Here is a 22,127-nt window from a genome sequence, read left to right on the forward strand (position 1 = left end):
TAAAAATCATTGGTTTTCATACTCATTTATTTAACTGCATTCTTTTTTTTTCCACCAAATATGTTTTTCATATTCTAAAGCACTTTTCAGCATATTTTTTCCTCAAGAACCTCAAAGAAACAGTGCAGGAATTCAAAGAGTATTTAGTGTACACATTTAGGTTAAGATCCTTTTCAATACTCTTTTGCTCACTGGAAATTTTAAGTATGGGCATTGTGCCCAATGTAACAACACATAAAACAGATGTGTTTTTCCATTCACTTTGGGCAGGAAGTTTCATATTAAGCATTTCAATAATTGCACAAGAAATGTCTTATATATGCTGAAATATCCTTATGGCTTGATTTATACTGGAAAAATTAGCTGTCCCCTAGAGCAATAAATACCTGAAAAATTAAATGCCATAAGAATTTTAAACCATCCATGGGGAGTAAGGGATCACAGACACTCTGTGTTTTACTTGGATCCCTCCATTTCACTGTTTCCCCATTCTCACTTTGACTATTTCAGACATAAAGGCTTGTGACACACCAGTGGTACAGTTAAGCATGACTGTGGATAAGAGTTCAAGCAGTCAAAAGAAGTAAAAAACCCAGGTTAGGTAGGTCCAGATTTAATGCTCAGGCTCAATCCTGAGATACATTATTTTGTGTGTGTGTGTGTCTCTGTGGCTGTTATAACCTGGAAGTTGGAAGGGATGGAAAAAACCCTGAATGGAGCAGAATCTGATTCAGCAACGAGTGCCTGAATCTCCCAAGAGTTCTGACTGTTAGAAGCAACACCCTGACGTGAGCTTATGTCAGCTCCTCAGGGAATGACAATCCAATATTGTGGCAGGAAAAGACTGTGAGCACCACAGAATGTAAGCTTGAAATTGGTCTTGAAAAGACACAGCTAGGTTGATTGTTGTGGCAGGTAGCCAGCAGGAACCCAGATATCATTCCTGGTGGGAAGAGGGGAGGAGAAGCTGCACACCCAGCTCCTGCAGGGTAAGAAGTAGTAACTCCTCACAGGAGGAGCTACAAGAAATACCCATTACCCTGGTGAATAAAGGGTTTTGTCTCCAGCCTGAAAAGCTGGATTTAAACACTGTATGTGTATGAACAAAGAGGAGTGGAATCCCAATGCTCCTAAAGTCATCAGCAAAACCTTTACCCTCCCTGAAGCACATTCTACTGTCTGTCCCCAACTCTATATCTAATTTAAATATGCATTATTAGGTCCTGCATTCAAAGGCATTCATGGGAACATTTGAAATTCTTCTTGCACAACATCTCCTTCATTTGTGAAAATCTTATAAATTACTGGAATACTCAAGGTTTAGTGTGAAAATGTGAGATGGAGGAAAATGGAGCAATTGGAGCTATTGAAATCTGCCAGTGACACCAATCACAACTGTGTTCTCCTTCTTTCAGGGAATATTGGAGTATTACTGCATATGTTTGGCCAATGAAGAAAGAAAGCACTGCAACCTTTGAAAAAGTGCATTTAAAACACAGAGTTCCTTGAGCACTACAAAATGTACCTTGCCTTTTGCTGCTGGATTAACTGTACCTTCATTTAGCCACACTGAAACCTTGTAAGATCTGGAGCCAACACAAATTTTTAAGGAGATACAAAAAAGGTAGAATAGGTACCTTCTGGTCTTGGCTTTGGTTTTTCCAATCCACCATCCTGCATTAGCTCAAATGCAAAGGACACATTGACAACCTGGCAATACAACAAATGCAGTCACTCTTGTGAACTCTGTACAGTGCAAATGGTCAAGACAAGATGTATTTAAAGTTGCAGACCCAGATATTCAGAAGGAAAAAGTAGTCAGGGCTCTCTATATCTGGTCTTTGGAATTCAGACAATTCATTGTTTTGCTGTTTCTGGGTGATGGTGGTTGCAGAAAAATAAAGGTAATTGAAAGTTAACATGAACTAATACAACCCTCAATAAAATTACTTACAAGTAAGCACAGCCCACTTCCTACAAGTTCAGAAATTGGAACATGATGGCCCCTGAAGTGCTCTTGTCTTGAACAGACAGATGAATTGCCTGGATAGCTGCAGACACTGATGTAATGTTGGTCTTAAATCGACACATTGTACATATATGCCTTTATGCTTCCAAAACCCATGAAACCTTTCCAATGTTAAATTCTTGGATTTTGGACACAAAAAAAAATCAATTCCATCATCAGTGCCTGTGTGTAATCCTATATATGTTAATGAACAGTAGGTCTTGTAAAATGACAGCACCACACTACGGCTGCCAAAATCTGTTAATACTTGCTAACCACCCCATCATTAATATAATTTTCTGGTTTATTCCAGCTAAGTATTAATACTGATTTTTTACAATACTTGGATATGGTTAGCAGTATGGTCCTTTCTTGATTTCAGCTATTAGCATCAAACTTATGCACAAAAGTTTGTGTTATCCTTCTACAACTAGACATATTTATATGTTTGTTTTTAACAGAAAAATGAAATCTAGTTACCTTTTGCTCAAAACTATCAGGAGTCAAGAAAAAGCTGTGCAGGGGAACAAAATAGCCTTCCAGGAGACCCATTAGCAGGACTAAGTACACACCATCTGCAAACTGTGAAAAAAAAATGTTTCTCAGTACATTTTCTGAAAAATAGCTCACTGCTTTTCCTATTGAACAATGGAGTCCTGGAACAGGATTGCCCAGGGAAGTGGATGCCCCACCTCTGGAATTGACCAAGGCTGGATGGGGCTCTGAGCAACCTGGTCTGATGTGTCCCTGCAGGAGGGGTGGAACGGGATGATCTTTAAGGTCCCCTCTAACCCAAACCATTCCATGTTTCTGTGGTTTTGTCACAGGTCTCTCACTCCTACCCCAGTGGCATCAGGTCTATAGCAACCCATCAGCTTCCTGAGGCAGGTGATTTTCTTTCAACTGATGGAAATACCACCTCTCATTTCAGGGAATGCTGTTTCAGATAAATGCTTAAGGAGTTTCTAGGTACATTTGAATGCTTCCCCCCAAGGTAAACAGTGCAATGAACAGAAATAGGGAACGCCCTTTTGAAAGCCTTTAAGCAAAAGTTCCATCTAAATCTTAATTTTACCTTTGAAAAATCTCTATCAGCTGGTAGGTGTGTAAATAAAGCAGACATTCTTAATAACATGAATCAAGACATAAAATAAAGCCTGACCTGAAGACACCTGGGGTTTTTTGATAGTGCAGATCCCATCCCTCCTGCCTGACCCCCTAATTTTCTTATGATAACTGCTGCAATTGTTCACATGGGGAGGTATTAATACAGCAGGATTAAGCTTTTCTTTTAGCTTCTTTTCAGCCAATTTAGCAGCTGAGAACAAGACAGAAGAGCATGCAGCACGTTATTTCTGTGGTGCAATCAAGCCTGCAGCCCAGCTGTACAGCTGCCTGTACACTTGAGCAGCTTTGCTCTCGAGAATCCCTGAATTCCCCCTGAATAGAGGCATTGTGATCCCATGTGGTTGCGTGCTTGGGCAAAGGTAGGCAGGAAACAACTGCTCAGCCTGGCACTGGAGAAAACCAAGTGCACACAATTCCTTCCTGACCAAAACAAGCAGGTCCTCTTTACAGCGCTTGGCAGCACCCATTTGGTAATTAATTTTTATGCTAACGGAAGTAAAAAACTGTTTTACATGCTTAATTGGTGAGGGTCTTCTTTGTAAATATTTAGAAATGAAGGGTTTCCTGATGAAATAACACCTCAGAGCTCATTCAATAATAATTCAGTGAAATTTCTGTATAAAGCTCAGGGCATAGTGCATAACATGGTGCAATTATCCCTCCCCTTTAAGAAAGGCTATCAAATCCTACCTGTGTGTCCAGTTCAGTCACCTCTAAATTCAATTTATTCAGATGCTTGTTCACAAAGGTGATGAGAGTCTGAAATATGAAAACAGTGCAGTGAAGGCCTACTCAGCAGGGCAGCATTTCAACACCAGCAGTATGAACTCCACTCAGAAGAGAATCTACGTGAGTGAAGAGACTGCAACACAATCTCCAAGTTTTGAAATTGAAAAGTGACATTAAAAATTGTTGTTAAATTATTTTTTACAAGAATGAAGAACAGAAATAAAATTAATGTGATAAATATATATATATAAATACACTGTTAAAACATAGAAAACCCCTAAATTTTTAGCAGACTAGGGAGAAGTGGGTAATTGGACTCCACCCAAATCTGACAGCGGCCAAAATACTCTAGGATCAGACCTCTGGCAGCTGTAAACTGGATATCTCGTTGGCATCAGTACAGTCAATGTACCAGTTGGGTTCTACTCAACACACACTTTGCGAGAACTTTTCTGATGGAAACTTTGAAACTATATGTTGTTCCATGTCCCAGAGTTAAGTTTGTGCTGCTAAACATTAAATAAAAAGTAACATTATAATCATGACTTTGTGTATTTAAGCATAAAGCTTAATTGTATTTAATGTATGCAAAGCATGCCAGTTATACATTATATCCACACACACCACATCCACACCACATCTGATACACGCAAGCATGCACATGAACACATTATGTATTTCAAAAATAAAAAACCTTCCAACCTTTTTCACTACATTGAGCTTGTCTGGGGCATGGTCAAATAAAGTGTCGAATGCATCTCTTTCTGAAAAACATTCAGGGCCATTAATATACTGAGCAGCAGTTGTTCCAGTGCAGAATAAACACTTCCTGAGACACACATTCATTTGAGACAACACAGTCAGCAAAACAGTTCAATATAGTCTCTGTATTCCAAGTACCAAGTAGTTTGCATACTTCTCTCTTGCTGCGAGCTGCTATTGACTTATTCTCTATTGTTCACAAAAAAGCATCATCTTCAGGTGGGATGTGGATCACCTAAAGACCCTGTTTCTCAAAAATGAGTGAAGAACAGCATCTTTATGCATGAGATCTTAAACAGCCAGGTAGAGAGAGCCAAGTAACCAAATCATTCTCTGCAGAAGAACACGACTTTACATTAGTCACTATATCTACAGAGGAAGAATTCCCCCAAGGGCCACTGACTGCATTATTAAGCATCTCAAGCAGGTTTATGATTACACACCTGCAATACAATCCTTTGTACAGATGTTTTTGGCCATTCTCAGATGCAATTTAGGGCACTACCAGCAGGACAGCCAACCTAAGGTAGCATGACTAGAGTGCTACTGCAGTCACCTTCCGAAGAAAACAGAAAAATATATCAAAGGCACCAGAGCCTTTTCTGAGCGATTTGTGTTTCAACAGCCACCCGAATAACAGCAAATGACTCAACAAACATTCATATTCCTCAATTTAAGAAAAACTCCAAAAGCTAGAGTAGACCCAAAGGCATTTGTAGAAGGCAGACTTTACACCAAGCCAGACTCAGGGGAGTGTTTTCTACTGGCCAGCCTCAATCCTGGCAGTGAGACACACGAAGCACAGGACCTTGCATGGCATGCAGGCCTGCTGAATAATGACTCAACATCTTTAAAGTATAAGTAGGTAATGGATGTAGAATATCAACATTCACCAGCTGGTTCATGATAAGACACCATTTCACATTATGCTGGAAACTCAGGACCATTAATACCACAGCAGTAATGTTCTGGAGGTTAAACCACAAAGCATATGCAAATTAACAGGTGCTGAAAAGCAATTAAATGTATTTTAAAGATGGTCAGAGTGATTTTAATGGCTTTTTTCCCCCTTTTGTTAACTGCCACAACAGCCTGTGGTGCCTATTTGGCAGGGCAACTTGAAATCCATTCCTTTCTTGCCACTTGATCAAAATGACCACTGCAGAACTCATGTACCCTCTGGCTGCCTCAAGAAAAGACACAATAATTAAATGAACTTACCATGTCTTCCTGATAATGCCCTGTGGAAAAAAAAAAAAAAAGGAAAAGAACAAAACAGTTACATATAATTCACCTGCAGATATTGTGCTGCAACAGAACTCAGCACACATGGCCAGATCTTCAGCTTGGTGAATAATGGAGTAGAACCACAGAATTAGGAGAATTTTGTGAATAACTTCACCAAGCTAGTCCAGGGTTAGTCTGGAGTCTATCAGTATAATATCTCTTGTCTCCACCAAAGTCTCACAAGAGGCCAGATCTCATATTCCCTACTTTGAACCAAATCAGCACACCTTGCCTGAGTAAAGAAGGCTTTTTCATGTTGATTTTGTGAAAACTTTTCCCTCTGCTTTGAAGATGCGTCTACCACACCAACCTCAATAGAAATCCAGCCCGAACAAGGACTGCAGGATTTTGCTCCAGTTGATCTTTCATTTAACTATCACACATAAATCCATGCAGATTAATAATAAGTCAGTAGTGCAGCTTCTCTCCATTCAATTAGAAACCTGGATATTCTACTACTGTTCCCTTTTGGTTTGGAATAGCTTTTCTGTTATGAAATGTTCAGTGAGATGGCACATACAAGGCTTACTGCCATCATTTTACACACCTAAAGTCCTGCTTTTAGTTCCCCACCTCTCTATTTCCTCCCCCTTTTGTATTTTTAGATGCTTGTTTGTAGCTCTTGAAAAGGAGAAAATACAGTCACTGGCTGATGCATCATCTTCCCTGGAACCCCAATACTGAAAGCTAAATATCAGCAAATGTTTGAATTTCTGAGACACATCTGTGTTCAATTACTGAACTGCTGGCAAATGGGGTGTTGACATACTCAGTGTTACCAGTTATTTCCTCTTGGATTTGTCGAGACTGGAGGATTCCTTCTCGTTTCTGGAAAAAGGAAAAAAACGACATTTTTCTCACTAAAGTTCAATGCTTAGGGTACAGTAAAAATTTGTGATCCACAAACATAACTAGATAAGAAACCTGCAAAATAAGACTTCTCTTACACCAATTTTCAGTAATATATTATTTTACCTTGCAAATATTTCAGAGAACTCTTTTATACATTAGCAAGAAACCTGAAACTCCACCTGTAGAAGGAAGTATTTATTTTCCTTTCTCCATTGTTCTTAATTCACTTTTCTTTTAAAGGTCCCAATTCAGCGAGACATTTGAAACACCCAAACACATATGTAAGTATTTTAGTGGAGATATAGGTCTAGGTGAGCTGAATTAAGCCCTGTATTTCAATGAACAGCTTGGCAGATGGTGCCCATGCTTCTCTTTTGCAAAAATCTTGCTCCCAGGCTATTTATTCTTTTTTTTTTTTTTTCTTCTCAGTATTTCCTTTCTGTGCAGACAAAGAGCTCTATTGGCTTCTGACAGAAACCAAAATGGAGCTTCCATTCATACTCCCATATTGGTCCAGCGGTGACTCTGATGTCTGTCAGATGGCAGAAGCCCTTCGTGGCTTTGTCCAGAGGCTGTGCCCAACGTGGCAGAAGCCAACTCCAATCACTGCTGTTTGAGTCAGCTGCAAAATGCAGCACTTGAAGACTTTGACATTGTTTCAGTTTGCTGATCACACTCATCTGGGGCTGGTGTAAATACCACACATATGTTTTGCCTCTCTTTGTGCTCTCTCTGTCAATCCTGTTTGCTGGTATTACCAAAAATTTGCAGTACACAGGGAAAAGCCAGGCAAATGCTGACAACGGCATTTCAAGTCTAGACATCAGGCAATTACTCATAATTCTTCACTCCCTGTCAAACAAGGAAATGAGAAAAATAGATTTATGCTGGTCCTAGACTCATCTTCTATGTGGAAAAGAGAAAAGGAGAATAACCTTTTAGAAAAGTCCTTCATGGCATCTGAATCGGGGCTGCTGCTTTTCCCTTCCTTGGAGAAGACAGCACATCCCTACCTGAAGCAGTCCTCAGTGTGTGATGGGCTGAGGACTGAGCCAGGCTTGTCTGTTCCTTCCACACTGCATTACTAAAATACATTTCTTGATATATTTTTTCCTTCTACACTGTATTTCTAAAAAATATAAAGAAATATATTTATTTCTGCAACAAATAAGTGGGTCACTCCAGACTGGCACTTGGAGTAATGTGAACTGTCCTTGCAGCGAGATGACAGTTTCAGGGGGTTTCTGTGATATTTTCAAAGTCCAGTTTCTAAATATCTTGCACATGGTGAAAAATGCATTCAGGGAGGACCTTGGAGCACTCAAAAGACAGAGGGGAGGCCAGAGTGCTCCATTTTGGTAGAGGGGGCACAGACCAGCTGCAGAGGCATTGCCTCTCACACTCCTTCAAAGTCTGCAGCACAATGACATAATTTAGGGCTACCTCCACTTGCAGCTTGTGCAGACAGCAGTGAGTGCTGTCTCCAGTCCTAACTGAAGCAACTCCAAGTTCTATCTAGTTCATGCTAGCACAACTTGGAATTCCACTCCGTTTGGTATTTTTGTTTATTTTTCCCTTTGCTGCAGGGTGAAAGGAAACCTTTATTTCCTTCTCATGATGACTCTGACGTGGCATTGATGCCTTATGCAGCAAGAACCCTGCTGCTCCCACCTCCCACAGGGGCTGAGCATCACAGCAATGCCATCTGTATTTTTCAGTGATCACACTGGGAATATGGGCACAGAAAAAGGTTTCTAATGCTCTACACCTTCTCTCTGCAAGCACATAAAAACTGCCTGAAATATACTCCAGCACTGATGTTAAAAATATTTCCTTTTTTTTTATAAACAGCAGCTAATATATTAAAATCTAAAAATCTGCACCCGAATCTTGTTGTTGACAATAACAAAAACAAACAAACAAAAAAATCCCAAACCAAAATGATCTCAAGCCCTTGTTTTGTGTCTGGCACCTGACCACTAACACTGATGGGATTTCCACACTGCCCAACTACAACGTGCATCCCCTGGACACTTATTTGACCAGCACATGTCAAGACAGACTTTCATATACTTTTGATTTGTAAAAAGACTGGTGAATTCCCAATGGAATGGACCTTAAAACATTGGTCTAAGCACCTTCTCTGAAGGCTTCTTGCTCTTTAAAAACTCTTCACTCAAAATTGACCCTAACACTGATGTCACCTATTGTGAGGTTTGTCTTATACTAGATAGAGAATGACACAACACTCCTGAAAACACAGAGAGGTGCTGCTGAGAACTGAAAGACTGCACAGCATGTTCCTTAAAGGCAACAGTGGCTAAAATTGAAACAACAAACCATAAAAATCAACATCGACTATTTGAAAGTCCCTGAGAAAAGAGCTATGAATTAAGAGTCCCCATTAAAAATAAAAGCTGGACATGCATTCCAGTGATGACAGAAGACCTTAATGAACAGGCTTGGCATTTTCTTCCCTCACAGCTGAAAGACTTCACAGAAGGCCCTGAAGATATTCCTAATCACTTGCCATTTAAAATTGGCAACTCCCTAGAAGAAAAAAAAAATCTGAAACTAGGGTAGCACATCTGGAAATAGAAAAGATCTCGTCTTATCTCCTCTTGTGTCAGCATTTTTATGTAACTGAGGGCCAACTACTTAATTTCCCCCCAAAGTCCCAGTCTGAAAATCTTGCCATAATTTGGATAGCTTTTTGCCTATGTCTTGTTACAACTCATTCCACCTGGAGGACCATGTTTTATAATTGCCCCACCAAAGTGAAATGCAGAATTATTCTGGAGCTTGAAAGAACAAACACATTTGTCAGAGGTCCAGAGAAGATTTCATTGGAACCTGTAGGCAGTGCTGCTCCAAACCATTTCAGACCTTCCCAGGTAGTGGTACCAATGATCTCTGATTAAGGTTGTGATTTACACACTCATCTCATCTCAGTAATTTCCTAGCTCTGCCTAAGAGGAGTTTATGCACCCCAGAACTGCTGTCCCAGAACATGCTGAAGCCATTCTGGCTGCTCTGCCAGTGCATTCTTACACTCTCTGATTTCCATCTCTTGGACACAAACAATCTGTCATCTAACCATTCGTGGATGGTAGAAATACATAATTTTTAAGAAGAGGCAAAATGATGACAAGACCCAGCTCTCCAAAAAAGCTCTCAGTCATTTCAGTAGATATGATCAAACAAAGCCTGGGCTTTGTTCAAAGTTATTTATTCTACTGTTATGGCAGGAAAAGAAAATAATAGAGTAGCTACAAAAGGTCCAACTATCACATTTTTTCCTAAATCAGCTTAAACCCAGATTTCATATCACTCTCATTGCTAACAGCTTTTGTACAAAAGAGCCAAAGGAAACAAGCTTTCATAAGAACTAGGCTGATTACCTGTTGGACATGAGCACATTTTTTGTTTCACAAATATGTTTTTTTCTATTTCAATAAACTACATTCAGCCAACACAACAACCCTCACGTTTTATGTGTTTCTATGCCTAACAAAATCATGAAATGAATTAAGGGAGTCTTTCTTAAAAGACTTCATAAAAGTACTTTGTTCTTCTACTTCTGTCTCTCCTGTTCTCTTTATCAAACCATGCACAGCAGAATTTTAAAACCACGACTGCATAGTCTGTTAAGCTTCCCTAGGCTTGATCTTTCTTTACAGGATGCAAAGCATCCTGTAAAGAAAGTGTTTAGAATGATTAGAACATGAGGTGTGCAAGTCTGACCACTAAATTAGGCATTATGATCTGCTGATGGTTGATTAAAACTTTTGTGAGTTCAAAGGGTACACAATGCATGATACAGAATCAGTCCCACAGAATATCAAAGACAGATTAAAAAAAAAAACAAAACAAAACAAAAAACCCAAAAAAACTCTCACCCACCATAAAATAAAAAATGAGAAATGTCTCAAACAATTACAGTAATTACAATTACAGAAAATATACTGGCCCCCACCCTCTGTTAACAGGAATCAGCAGAGCTCTGGACTTCCACTGACTGGCCTTCACCAAGGTCAGGGTCTGCAGGACAAAATCTCCTTCAACATTACTTGGAATATTATTCTGGTGCAACTGCTTCCACTGCAAACCACTGGCGCCTGAGCTGCAGCTGTGCAACTACGAGTGAGCCAGATTCTCCCACTCCTTATTGTTTTAAATTGGTTTATCTGCACTGACTTCAGTGGATTTGCTGTTGAACTACATTAGCCTGTTTAACAAGACGACAATTATGCCCACTGATTTCAACTGGAATTTTGTCTGGAGGTATGGAGTGACAGCAGAGGTTCTGGTTCTTTCTTTAAGGACTGTGTTATTTTTCTCATTTAGTTTTTCATCATAAAGATGCCCTGCTCACTGTACTCCAGATTTCTTAAGCTGCTTGTGGTGGAACTTTTGAGATAAACCAGTATAAATAATACATTTATAAAAGCCAAAGGAACTATGTTTCTTTGAAGCCTTAGTCATGTAAGTGCAGACTCCCAGAGACTCTCCTTCATCATCTGTAGAGAAACCCATGAAGCAGAATCTGAGTCAACGAGTCACTACCAGACATGAGTGACACATTTACCAGAGACTCTCCTTCAGACTTCTCCCTAAGTAACAAAACTTGTCCTATTTGAATTCTAGAAGAGAGAATGTTTACTTTCTCAGATCTGCCTTGCAGATTTTCAGTCACACAAAACTTGAGCAATAGCTCTTTCACCCAGTTACTTCAGGGTAACATCAGTTAAAAGACATAAATAAAGACAGTTGCAGTGTGAAAAATAAAGGCAAAGTTAATTGAGAGAAAGAAAAGCAGATTAAATGGGAAGAGGACAAATAAGAGACAGAAAGCACAAGTTCAGCTGAACAAAAAATGATGAACAGAAAAACATGAATTTGAATGGACGAGGCTCTAATAAGGAGACTGACAAAAGATTTAGTTGATGGGGATTTTTTTGCATGCTTTTGAGAAAACCAACACTGTAATCAGACTAAATTAGCATGCACAGAGCTGAAAAAGAAGTTAGTCACCTAACATAAATGTGAATGTAATAAACAGTGACAATTCATCATTCAGTGCCAAGAATAATTTGAATCTCTACACAAGTGAGAAGAGCATCAAAAAATGGGGAAAATAATAATTCTAGCGATCGTTCTGGGTGATAAACACATTCCAACAATAATAGTTCATATATTTTTACTGTCACAGTCTGGCCACTTCACAGTAAGACATTGTGAGCCACAGCTCAGTCTGGGAAAGCACTGGTGCCTTTTTCTGGTGGAAGCACGGACAGCAGGGAAGATGCACGTGTGCTCCTTGTCAGCTAAAGAGACACGCGCGTGCCTGCCCAGCCAGAAACTCCAGATGCATTTCTCAAGAAACCCCTCAGTCAACTTCCCAACACTACCAAGAGCTGTTTAAGGCCCCTCTTACCTGCACAACAACCACCTGAATGGACACATGGTCAGGGAGTCGGATTGGTGCTCGAAAATACTGAGACAATGCAACCAGAAGGTGAAGTATCGCTACGAGACTTTTAGCATGAACAGCTGAAATAGACATTAAAAGCACAAGTTACAAACTGCAAAGTAACTAGGGCACAGATTTTTACTTCTGCTTAGGATGTAGGGATTATGGGACTCTTTTCCTCTTGCCACCTGGAGCCAGGGGGCACCTTTAAAGCACCCCATCTGTAAGTGGTCTCCTGCAAGATGTGTCAGCACCAATGCACTACTCTTTGCAACGTCTGAGTGCCACAGGCTCATGGAGATGGAAATCTAAAACTAATCCAAAAGCCAGATTTTATGTACAACAGTTTAAGTGCTGTCTCTGCATTCTCCTTGCCTCTCTCTTATTCCCTTTATTTCAATAAGGATTTATGGACTATCAGAAAGATATTTTTGTACTCATAACATGCACTTATTCATTTTTAAGTGTCACAATGTCTGCAGGATGATAAATGAGCCTGTTTTGGCACAAGCCTTAAGCAATAACTTATTAAACTCAATGACTCAAACATTCCTCATGAAGTTGTTCTAGTTCTGTTATTGAAGTTTTTTTGCAGCAGGTTTCATATATGGGTAGTTAACACTAACACAACTTAAAAGACATCAAAAGCCAAACTGTAGGAAATCCTTGATCAAGTATCAAACCATTGCCATGCATGTGGATAATTTCCAATCCTTATTATTCTCTTTCTTCTTCTATTTTGTTTTTGCATCCCCAAAGTAGTATTCCTAAAAGATCTTTGACACTGCTGTGCACTTAGGTTTTTTGTACTTGAACTAATCATTAAGTACTACCTTCCTGCACTGCTGAAACATGATCAGATTCACTGCAATACCCTTCTTCATAATCTTACAGTGCAAGTCTCAGCTATGCCATGCAGATACACATTCATACAAAATGTGGCATTGCTGGCAAATGCTGCTGGAGTGCCCGTGGTCAGGGATGAGGTGCTTTAGCAGAACACTACAAAGATGTCTGTCTGCCTACCACCAGTGTGTGCTAAGCTGGACACAGCTGCTGCTCTCTATCTCTACTCCAGCTCTAAAACACATGTAAAACATTGAATTAAAAGTGGGAGTTAAATTGTCAGGCCACTCCAAACACCCTACCTCCAGCTGCATAACAGAGAATGGAAAGAAAACTCGGGGCAGGTTGAAAAAACAAGGGGACAAAACATTCAGCAATACCACAGAAAGGGGAAAGTCAAATGGCCAAATGTTCACTCTTCCTCCCTTGAGAGATTTCTCTCCTTCTAACTAATTTGTTGTGAATGGAACAGGATACAACACTGCTCAGCACAAGACAGGTACAGGAAACAGGGAAAATGTGATGTACTGGTCAAGGTATTCATCAGCATGAAATGATTCTGAAAACCAAACTTAAAACAGAATAAGGGGCCTAATTTTCTAAAACTGATAACCTGCTTTCTGCAATACATATCCACTGAAGCGTCTCGTGTTGGGCCACTGAAGACATTTCTATTAGATACTGCTATGTTCATTCTTAATATGACAGAACAGGAAGGGCGCAGAATTAGTCTTGATTGTAGAGTTTTGTAACCAAAACTAGTGGTTCAGACTTTGCCCAAAATGATCAGAAATATTATTCATATCTATGTTGTAAATTTCACAGAGAGTTCTAGGACCTAACTGTCCTTATGTCCATCTAGTGCATTTCTGCAGGTTCTTGCCTGTTTCAACAAACCCATTTAGCAATACAAAACTTAAGCTGGCATGAGCCAGCCAAGCCACCACACTTGGACAGACTCTGAGAAGACACCTAACTGAAACTGAAGGCTGAGCACCAGTAAAAAGGACAGAGTGGCACATCTGGAAGTGCCTCTCAGAGCCGTTCCTACCATAAATCCCAGGTTTCAGCCCTCCCTTACCACTGGATATTTCAGAACCCCAGATGGCACCTACGACCTCCCAGCTGTCAACAAATGAGAACAGTATAGCAAACACCAAACTTACAGTCAACATTCCACTTAATGCTTCTTGGAGGGAGTTTAAGGGTTTCATTGATCTTTTCAAGCACTGTCTGTAGCTTCTGTTTCTGAGCAATTTCAGACTGAGTAACTTCTGCAACATTCAGCTTCTCACTTTCAAGCTTCTCTGAAGTGATAGAAGAAAGAATGGAGGAAAAAAAATTGTCAGCTCCATGAAGAACACAAAGACATTCCATACACCCAGAGTTACATTCAGAAGACACCAGACTTCCTAATTTTGTATCTAAGTTTCTTTCCAGAGCCACTTTCCCTCCACACTTCTGAGCTCCTAAAGATAAATTCACATTTTGCCTTTAGTTACACACTGACAAGGAGAAGGCCAAGTATTGCTCCACACCACACCACTGGCTAACAAACATTTGCTGCAACTCCCTTTAGGGAGCACCAGACTTGGAGATGAGGCCCATTACTTCTGTTGCTTCTTTTTGAAGGTTATTCTGCCTGCAAGTGGCTTGTACAGCAGACCATCAAACCTAGGAAACAGACACCAACTTTATTTCATCAGTCTCAGCTTCTACCTCAGATACAGGAGATAAAAATTTTACTTAGCCTGGTAGTGATAAAACTGAAGTGATTCCCTATTCACAGAGCAGAGGATGCATCAAAGAAAGGCAAACAAGTTTTCATGAAAACAACTAAAACCTCAGGCAATTTCTCTCCATGAAACCAAGCCATTTTCTGCACTCAAAATTTGCAGTAGATTTTAAAATACTTAATGAATTGGTTTGTTACAATTAGTACAGTTGCTATGTATATACATATATGGTTTATTGTTTACCCTTAAAGAGTAAGCAGAGAAAATACAGCAGCTCCCTGCTGACAACACCAGAAACAAAATGCTTGGTCACTTATCAATCTACTTCTACAAAAGAGTGTCTTGTTAAGATTTATCTTATTTGGTAAGAGCTGATCTTGTTCCCATCAAAGCCAGCTGAGTATCTTCCCAAAGTGAGTGAGCCTAAACCACCAGCCTAAGAGACTGCTAACCCTTAATCCTGCCTAAGAGACTGCTATTTCCAAATCCTACCTAAGAGACTGTTATCTCCCAAACCTGCCTAAGAGCTGCTATCTCCATAGATTTCTTGCACCTCCTCAGAAATCAGTTTGTGCATAGTCTCACCACAAGACTGAAGATTTAGTAAGCAGAGACCTGATCCACAAGGAATTAAGAATAATGGAAAAGATTCCTCTGAAATCAGTAAGTGCTAGATCAGTGTATGCATATTTAGAGTCAGGCTGCACCTGATACACATTTTTTGAATTTTGGGTGAAGTCACTGGAGGTCTGCCCATGACAATCCAATTGCTCAGTCTGGACATATCCAGTCCATCACAATATATTCAACAGCTTAACCATTCATAGAAGGGAATAGTCTGTGAAGTCTCTATTAGAAGTGCTCACACGATGTTTCAAGATTCATTTAGGATACTGGAAAGAAATTTACTGGAGACTTTATGAGCTGTAATAACTACAAAAACGGCTTTCAAGCCAACAGTGTAAAAAGCACGTGCCAACTCTGCATTAGCAGTTTCTTTTCTCTATCTGTTTCTCAGCTGAAGCTCAGATTGCAGTCCACTGGGCACCATTACCTCAGTCACGTTAAAAGCCAGACATCAAACCAGAAAGAAATTCTAACTTTCCAGAGGAACCTCGCGATGAAGAAACTATAGCATGGAACGAGCAGAGATTAAAAACATCCACCATGGTACTGAGACTGCCCTTGCCTTCAAACTTACTTTCCACTTGTAACATGGTGAAGTTTGTGCAGCCCATATGCAGGTAATAAATTTAATTGGAGTGAATAGTGTTGCCAAGACAAGAGTCCTCCCTCTGCAGCACCCCAGGTAGGCTTTGTGCTGTTCTCATCAGCTGCAGAGCACCACACGTTGCACTGCAGCCACGAGGGCTGTGCATACAGCCCGTTGCTCAGGGGTCTCATAACACAATGCTATTTTTGTATCACTTAGTGGCATAAATGTAAGATGATACCAAGGCTCCTGGGCAGGAACAAGAGATCCACTTCTTGACAAAGTGCCTCAACACTGTGCACGTGTATTTTTTCTTACCAAATAATTTCTGCAACACTTGTCCATCATACAGGTCTTCAGCCAAGTCTTTCACAATAATCCTCTCTCCTACCAACACATCATTAATCCAGTCAATTAATACCTATGTGGGAAACACAAATTTGGCAGTATTATACACTATTCATTTGCAATTTAAACCACATGTCATTTTTCTTAGCAGAAAGAATACCAAAGCTGCAGTGGCTCAAAATACAGTCTGACATACCTTCAGGAGCAAACAGGAAAGACTCAGGAAGGACTCACCTGAGGTGGCTGTGCCAAAGCACCACAAGGTCTACATAAACACTAATTGATGCAGTATTATCTGGAGTGAAATCTTTCCCTTGCTTTCAGTAGCATTTCAACATCTTATTGTGAAGAAAAAGGTGCTGAAGTTGATTTTAATGAAGCATCCTGCTAAAGTTCTAACTCCAAGAATCACAAAGACAAGGGAAGATCAGCGTGATCTTCGATTGGGGGTGGGACGGGACTGAGAGTCTGGACTCAGGATTTTAATAGAAGTTTCTAAGTCTCCCTGTGTCACATCTAGAGAAAGATACTGCCACAAATGACCTCCCCATTTCACTGGGATGTACGCACCACGTGGTTCCAACTAATTAATATCTAACTAGAGCTTCCAAGTGTTCAAGTGAAAGAGGCAGGGATGGCATTAAAAAATAGTTCCACTTTCCTGACAGGGTTTACATGCTTTCATTACCTTCATTAGTTCTTGCAATTTTGGATCATTTCTTGAATTTGGATCCACCATTGTTCGGACTTCATTTTCCTCTGGAAGGTTTAAAAGAAAAACATTAGAAACTTTTCCAGGCACAACACTTCATTTTACATCAAGATTTCATGTTGAGATGTAAAATTTTTGTGAATTACCTAGCAAAGTGTCCTCGGGGTCTAGTTCGAATGGAATGGGACTGAGAGGTAAGTTAATGGCATTTATTCCTTCTTCCTGTAATTCAGACACTAGGAAATAAAAAAAGAAAAGCTTGGTCAAAATTCAATTTAATTTTACTTACCATTTCACTCTCACTAAAAGTAGCATTAATTGTCTTAATTTCTTTATAAGAACATGACTCTATTAGATAAACCACTGCACGTAATTACAGCAATAAAGTAAAGCTAACAAAAATGGGAGGCCCAGCCAACAAACCTTTACTTGTATGAATACATTTTTCATGGATAATGGTGCTGGAACCAACACAATTACCTCAAATCTTTTCCAGGACATGGCCCATTGTCCTCAAATTTTTAAAAGGCTCACTTGCATGTTAATGGTCCTGACATTTTAACACTAATGAATCACTTCAGCCGAGGGAGATGGATATTAGCTCCTTGGGAAGAGCGGGTGTGGCTGTGCACCCACCCAGGAGTCACCAGGCGGAGGAACTGCTCTGGACTGAAGGTGCAGCTGCAGCTCTTTCTGCTGTCCAGGATGCTGATGGGTCTGCCACTGCCCAGCTGGAGCAGGCTGCAGGATGCTTCTGGCCTCTGTTCTTGGCCTTTCCTCAGCAGAAATCACAGCAGCAAGACACAGTGGAGGATGATGAACCCTCAGAAGGGTTCCCTTAGTGGGGAGTCGAGGTTGAAAAAGAACTTCGCATAGGAATGGGGAATTGATCCGACACCCCACAGTTTGCAGATGTTCTCAGGAAATATGGACAAGGTCTTACTCAGCCACAGTCCCCAGATTCTGCAAAAATCAATGTTCTTGAGAAGAAAAGACCAGAAAGATTCAGAGAAGTGGTGTAAAGGGAAGCCTGTCACTTGTTCTGTACCAGTACAGGCCAGAGCAACTTTGTTCGTTCCTCTGGATGACGCAGATGTCAATAGGTTGCAAGACAAAACCTCCCCTTCACTGCCCAAACATGCCTCCCTAACAGAGGGCAAGAAATACCAACAGGCCAACACACCATCCAGTGCTGTGCAAGGACTCCCAGCACTGAGCAGGGAGGGAACCAGAGCGGGATCACACGAGTTTGGACCTTGCTTTGTGAACAAGAAGTCAGTGCAAAGCTGATTTACCAAACCAGGAAAGGGGCTCACTGTCTTATCCATGACCAGGAAGCAATGTTGCTTTGACCACTCAACTTCCAGTGCACACACCTTTAACAGAACTGGTTGTGAGCTCATCTGTTCCGTCAGAGTTTAAACCTAAATAACTTAATCCGACAATCCTACATACGGCCTAAAGATTCAGGCAGTCGTCCACAGCTTCTGACATGTACTGAAATATCTGACTTATGTGCAGATGCATGATTCACCATCCAACAATTCAGATTTACCAGCTGATGCTTTCCTCAGTTTATTCTAAAAATCACAGAGACAATTTGGTTTCTAAGAAAACAGAGAACTACTCTAAAGATCTGTTTTGTCTCTGCCCTCATGGCTGCCTCATAAGTTAGCTTTACTTCGTTGGTGCAATAAGTATAGCTAAATTCACATGAACACTGCGATCCTCAGTCAGTTGGTGCAATAACAGGACTTAGAAATCTACAAATATTTTTTGTGGTCTGCCAGATGAAATGTTTCTATGCATGCTTCAAGGATCTGTGTAGCTGTATTCAAGCATCTATGTAAGAGTCACAGCAATAATGGCTGCTAGAATGCTTATTACTTTTAATGGTACAAAAATAACTCTGAAAAATCCACTACCTTCAACAGTGAACCCGTAACTTCATACACTCCATACACTCACCCTGCTTATGTATCTGTAACAGACAAATACTGAGCAGCTCTAAAGAGTCATAAACTGATGCTGACAATAATAGTTCCCTCGATTGTTGTATATTCTCTAAAACTGATGGCTGAAAGCTACGGACCAAATTAATCCCTCCATGTAACTCCACTGAGTTCTGAGGAGTTATAGCAAGGATGAAGCTGGTCTAGCATGTACAATCTCGGGAACTGCTTGCACATTAAGTAATGGCAATTGTTGAAACTGCTAGCACTCCTTAGAGAAAATCACTGTTGGTTTCTTGGTTTCATTAACCACTTTGATTTTTTTTTTCTTGGGGGGTTCAAAATGGTTATGGGCAAATGTCAGCGGGTGAAAACTTCCCTGTGGAGGTCTTTCTGCTCTGAAATGTTTAGCTCATGGAGAACTACACACAAAGCTTCCTAGGCAGAAAATGTGGGATTTTTTCACATCAGTCCCAAGGGGGAGCATAGTAAATAAAATCTATTCAAGCCAACTGCCTCCACTGAGCTCTCCTGTCCCAAAGGGCTGGATGCTCTGCTTGGGTGAGACACACTGGAGAAAGTAGCCAGCTCATTTTCCAAGTGAAGGACAGTAGTGAAAGCTTTTGGTTCCTCTCTCCAGGGAGCAGCCCACAGGCAGAGATTGCTGACAATTCTCCGAGGAGACTGAGCAGACCTTTCAAGGTGGAAGGTTATGTAAGGAATTCTTTACAAGGCCCACTGAACCTTGCCATACCTGTCCTCTAACATGCACAACATTCTACCTTTAATAACATGACCTCCATCACATTCTCAGAGAAAATAAGAGAAAGCGAACAAACTCCTGCCACATCTTTGTGTGAAAAGTGAACATAAAATACAAACAAGACAATAAGAAATATACATGGGGAACTAAAACACTGACATGTTCTAGAATGCAAGTGTTATATTTACTGCCCAGCAGGGGCTAAGCTCTGCTTTCTGTACACAGCTGTAAGCACAGCCATTTTGCACACCTGCCAGAGCCATTTGCAGAACCTACCCACCACACCTCCAGATGATCCGAAGATCCCAAATGGATCCAGTTTTTAGAGAGGATCCTCTCATCACCTCATCATCTTTGCTTTCTGCAGTGCACAACCCATGCCCCAGGCTGGTATTAGTCCCATAATAAAGGCTCCTCCTGCCCTCCTGTCCCCCAAAAGCAGAAAACATGAGGGAGAAACCCTGAGACTAACATCATCTTTTCCATTTCTTTCCCAATACTGAAGAGCAGAGATTTAACTGCAGATTAGTAATACTACTAAATGGAGCAGGTAAGCACATGCATTATATCAAGCTGTATGTAAACTGAGAGAAAATGTATTGTGTAGTATAGCCTCACTTTCTAAGACTTTCCATCAAAAAAATACCATGCCAAATCACTGCTATACACTTAGGTGTTTATAGAGCAACCACAAATATGTGATTGAGGTTGAGTTTGCATACCACAGTTTCAGTAGAGGAGTCCATTTTTCAGCTGCTTTTCATTAATTTATTTTAATTAATTTTCATGGAAATCACTTCAGTAACTTAGTATTTTAATAAAAAGAAAGAACACAGTATTGGGGCAATTTTTGCAGCAGCAGAAATTAACATAACATAATCTAATTTCTTGAACTACTTTGAGGAGTGGCTTTGGAGCATCATTAAGAGCTGCACTCCAAGCCTTACAATGTAAGGCACCAGGAAGGGAGGAGGGGATGGGATGTACCTGCAGCAGCTCACCTCTACCACACAGGCTGCCAGGAGCCAGAGCAGCGCACTGGGAGCTGCGGCAATTCCTGTGAAGGACAGCATCCAGAGCTGTGTGCTGGACACAGGGTGTGCTTGGCCACTGGACAAGGCCAGCAATTAGAGCTAAGACCCCTCCGTGTTCTCAGCCTCTGCTGTGACCCAGATCCAGCCCAGTTCACCAGCTACCAAGGGGCTTATGCTCATTGTGCTGGCATTGGGAAGATTAGGAAGCTCATCCCTTTGGGCATGACAGCAAAATCCAGTCCTTCAGGGCTTTTTTTCAGTCACCATGCTGAGTGGAACTGGGAATGCACTTTTAAAGCAAGACCCTGAAACGCAAGAGCTACATCTGGGCCAGACAAATCTCTGTGGATTGGCAATGTGGAAGTCCCAGTTTTAACTCTGAATGAGGAATGGACATTTCTGCTCAGACTTCTGATTCAGCTGCATGTGCCAAATTTCTTATGATGTAATCAAGTGCAACTCCACTGCTATCAGCTGTCAACAGACTTCCTCCCATCATGCCAGCACCAAATTTGGCCCCAGAGCCAGGGAGCCCTCCAGCCGGTATCAACAGCAACTACAGCAGCTATTTTAAGCTGGATGGAATTCTTACTGTTTTAGATGCTCTAGGATTACGAGGTCATAAACCTATGCTATCAAATCCAGGCGTGTGCTCTGAGCCAGAGCCTGCCCTGTGATGTGTGCATCCAATTGCCATTGGAGCTGCACATCTGAGAGTGCAGCACTGCCCATACGGTTCAAATTGCCTTAATTCCTCCAGTACATGCAGCCTGTTGCTCCACATTGTATTTATTAGACAGTTTCATTTGGGTTTTTTACTCATTTATTTTGTGTGCTTGAAGGCTTTTTGCTGCCCTATTTAGTATTCAGGGCTTAGAGTTATTCTGATTTGAATAAAACACATCTCATTATTTAACTGAGCTCAGCAATGCCACATCACCCAGTGCACTCTCTGTGGTTTAGATGTATTTTATATCCATCAGAAGAATCATGAAACAAATACAGCAACATGCAGAGTAAAACAGCCTCTCCTCTGAGTGCTGCAGCCATGTCTTCCCCATGTAACTGATTCTGTACTTACAAAATTAAAATTACTGAAGTGCTACAACAGGAATGGATGAATCCTGAAATCGTGCAATTAACTAGAATCAAACCATCATTTCGGAGGAGCCCAATGCCACACTGCTTCTAACCTCAATCTTTCAAATCCAGGAGGTTTAGATAGATGCACATACACCTACAGACATATATACATACATAACACTTCTGCAGGTCTTCAACTGC

General features: G+C 40.7%; 1 protein-coding gene across 2 annotated transcripts in view; it reads right to left on the bottom strand.

Annotated features, from left to right (window-relative positions):
* The window catches only part of PARVA (parvin alpha), a 62,546-nt gene that overhangs the window by 6,517 nt on the left and 33,902 nt on the right, over positions 1-22,127 (bottom strand). For both annotated transcript variants that reach the window (XM_041485650.1, XM_041485658.1), the window contains exons 2-12: positions 17,241-17,330; positions 17,071-17,141; positions 16,353-16,455; positions 14,252-14,392; positions 12,204-12,319; positions 6,684-6,742; positions 5,849-5,868; positions 4,568-4,629; positions 3,827-3,895; positions 2,489-2,590; positions 1,638-1,710 (exon numbers count right to left, since the gene is read on the bottom strand). In XM_041485650.1, coding sequence (XP_041341584.1) covers positions 1,638-1,710; positions 2,489-2,590; positions 3,827-3,895; positions 4,568-4,629; positions 5,849-5,868; positions 6,684-6,742; positions 12,204-12,319; positions 14,252-14,392; positions 16,353-16,455; positions 17,071-17,141; positions 17,241-17,330 — 906 coding nt within the window. The remainder of the gene's footprint in view (positions 1-1,637; positions 1,711-2,488; positions 2,591-3,826; positions 3,896-4,567; positions 4,630-5,848; positions 5,869-6,683; positions 6,743-12,203; positions 12,320-14,251; positions 14,393-16,352; positions 16,456-17,070; positions 17,142-17,240; positions 17,331-22,127) is intronic.

This window comes from Pyrgilauda ruficollis, unplaced genomic scaffold, assembly GCF_017590135.1.
Source record: "Pyrgilauda ruficollis isolate IOZ18807 unplaced genomic scaffold, ASM1759013v1 scaffold119, whole genome shotgun sequence".
NCBI lineage: Eukaryota > Metazoa > Chordata > Aves > Passeriformes > Passeridae > Pyrgilauda > Pyrgilauda ruficollis.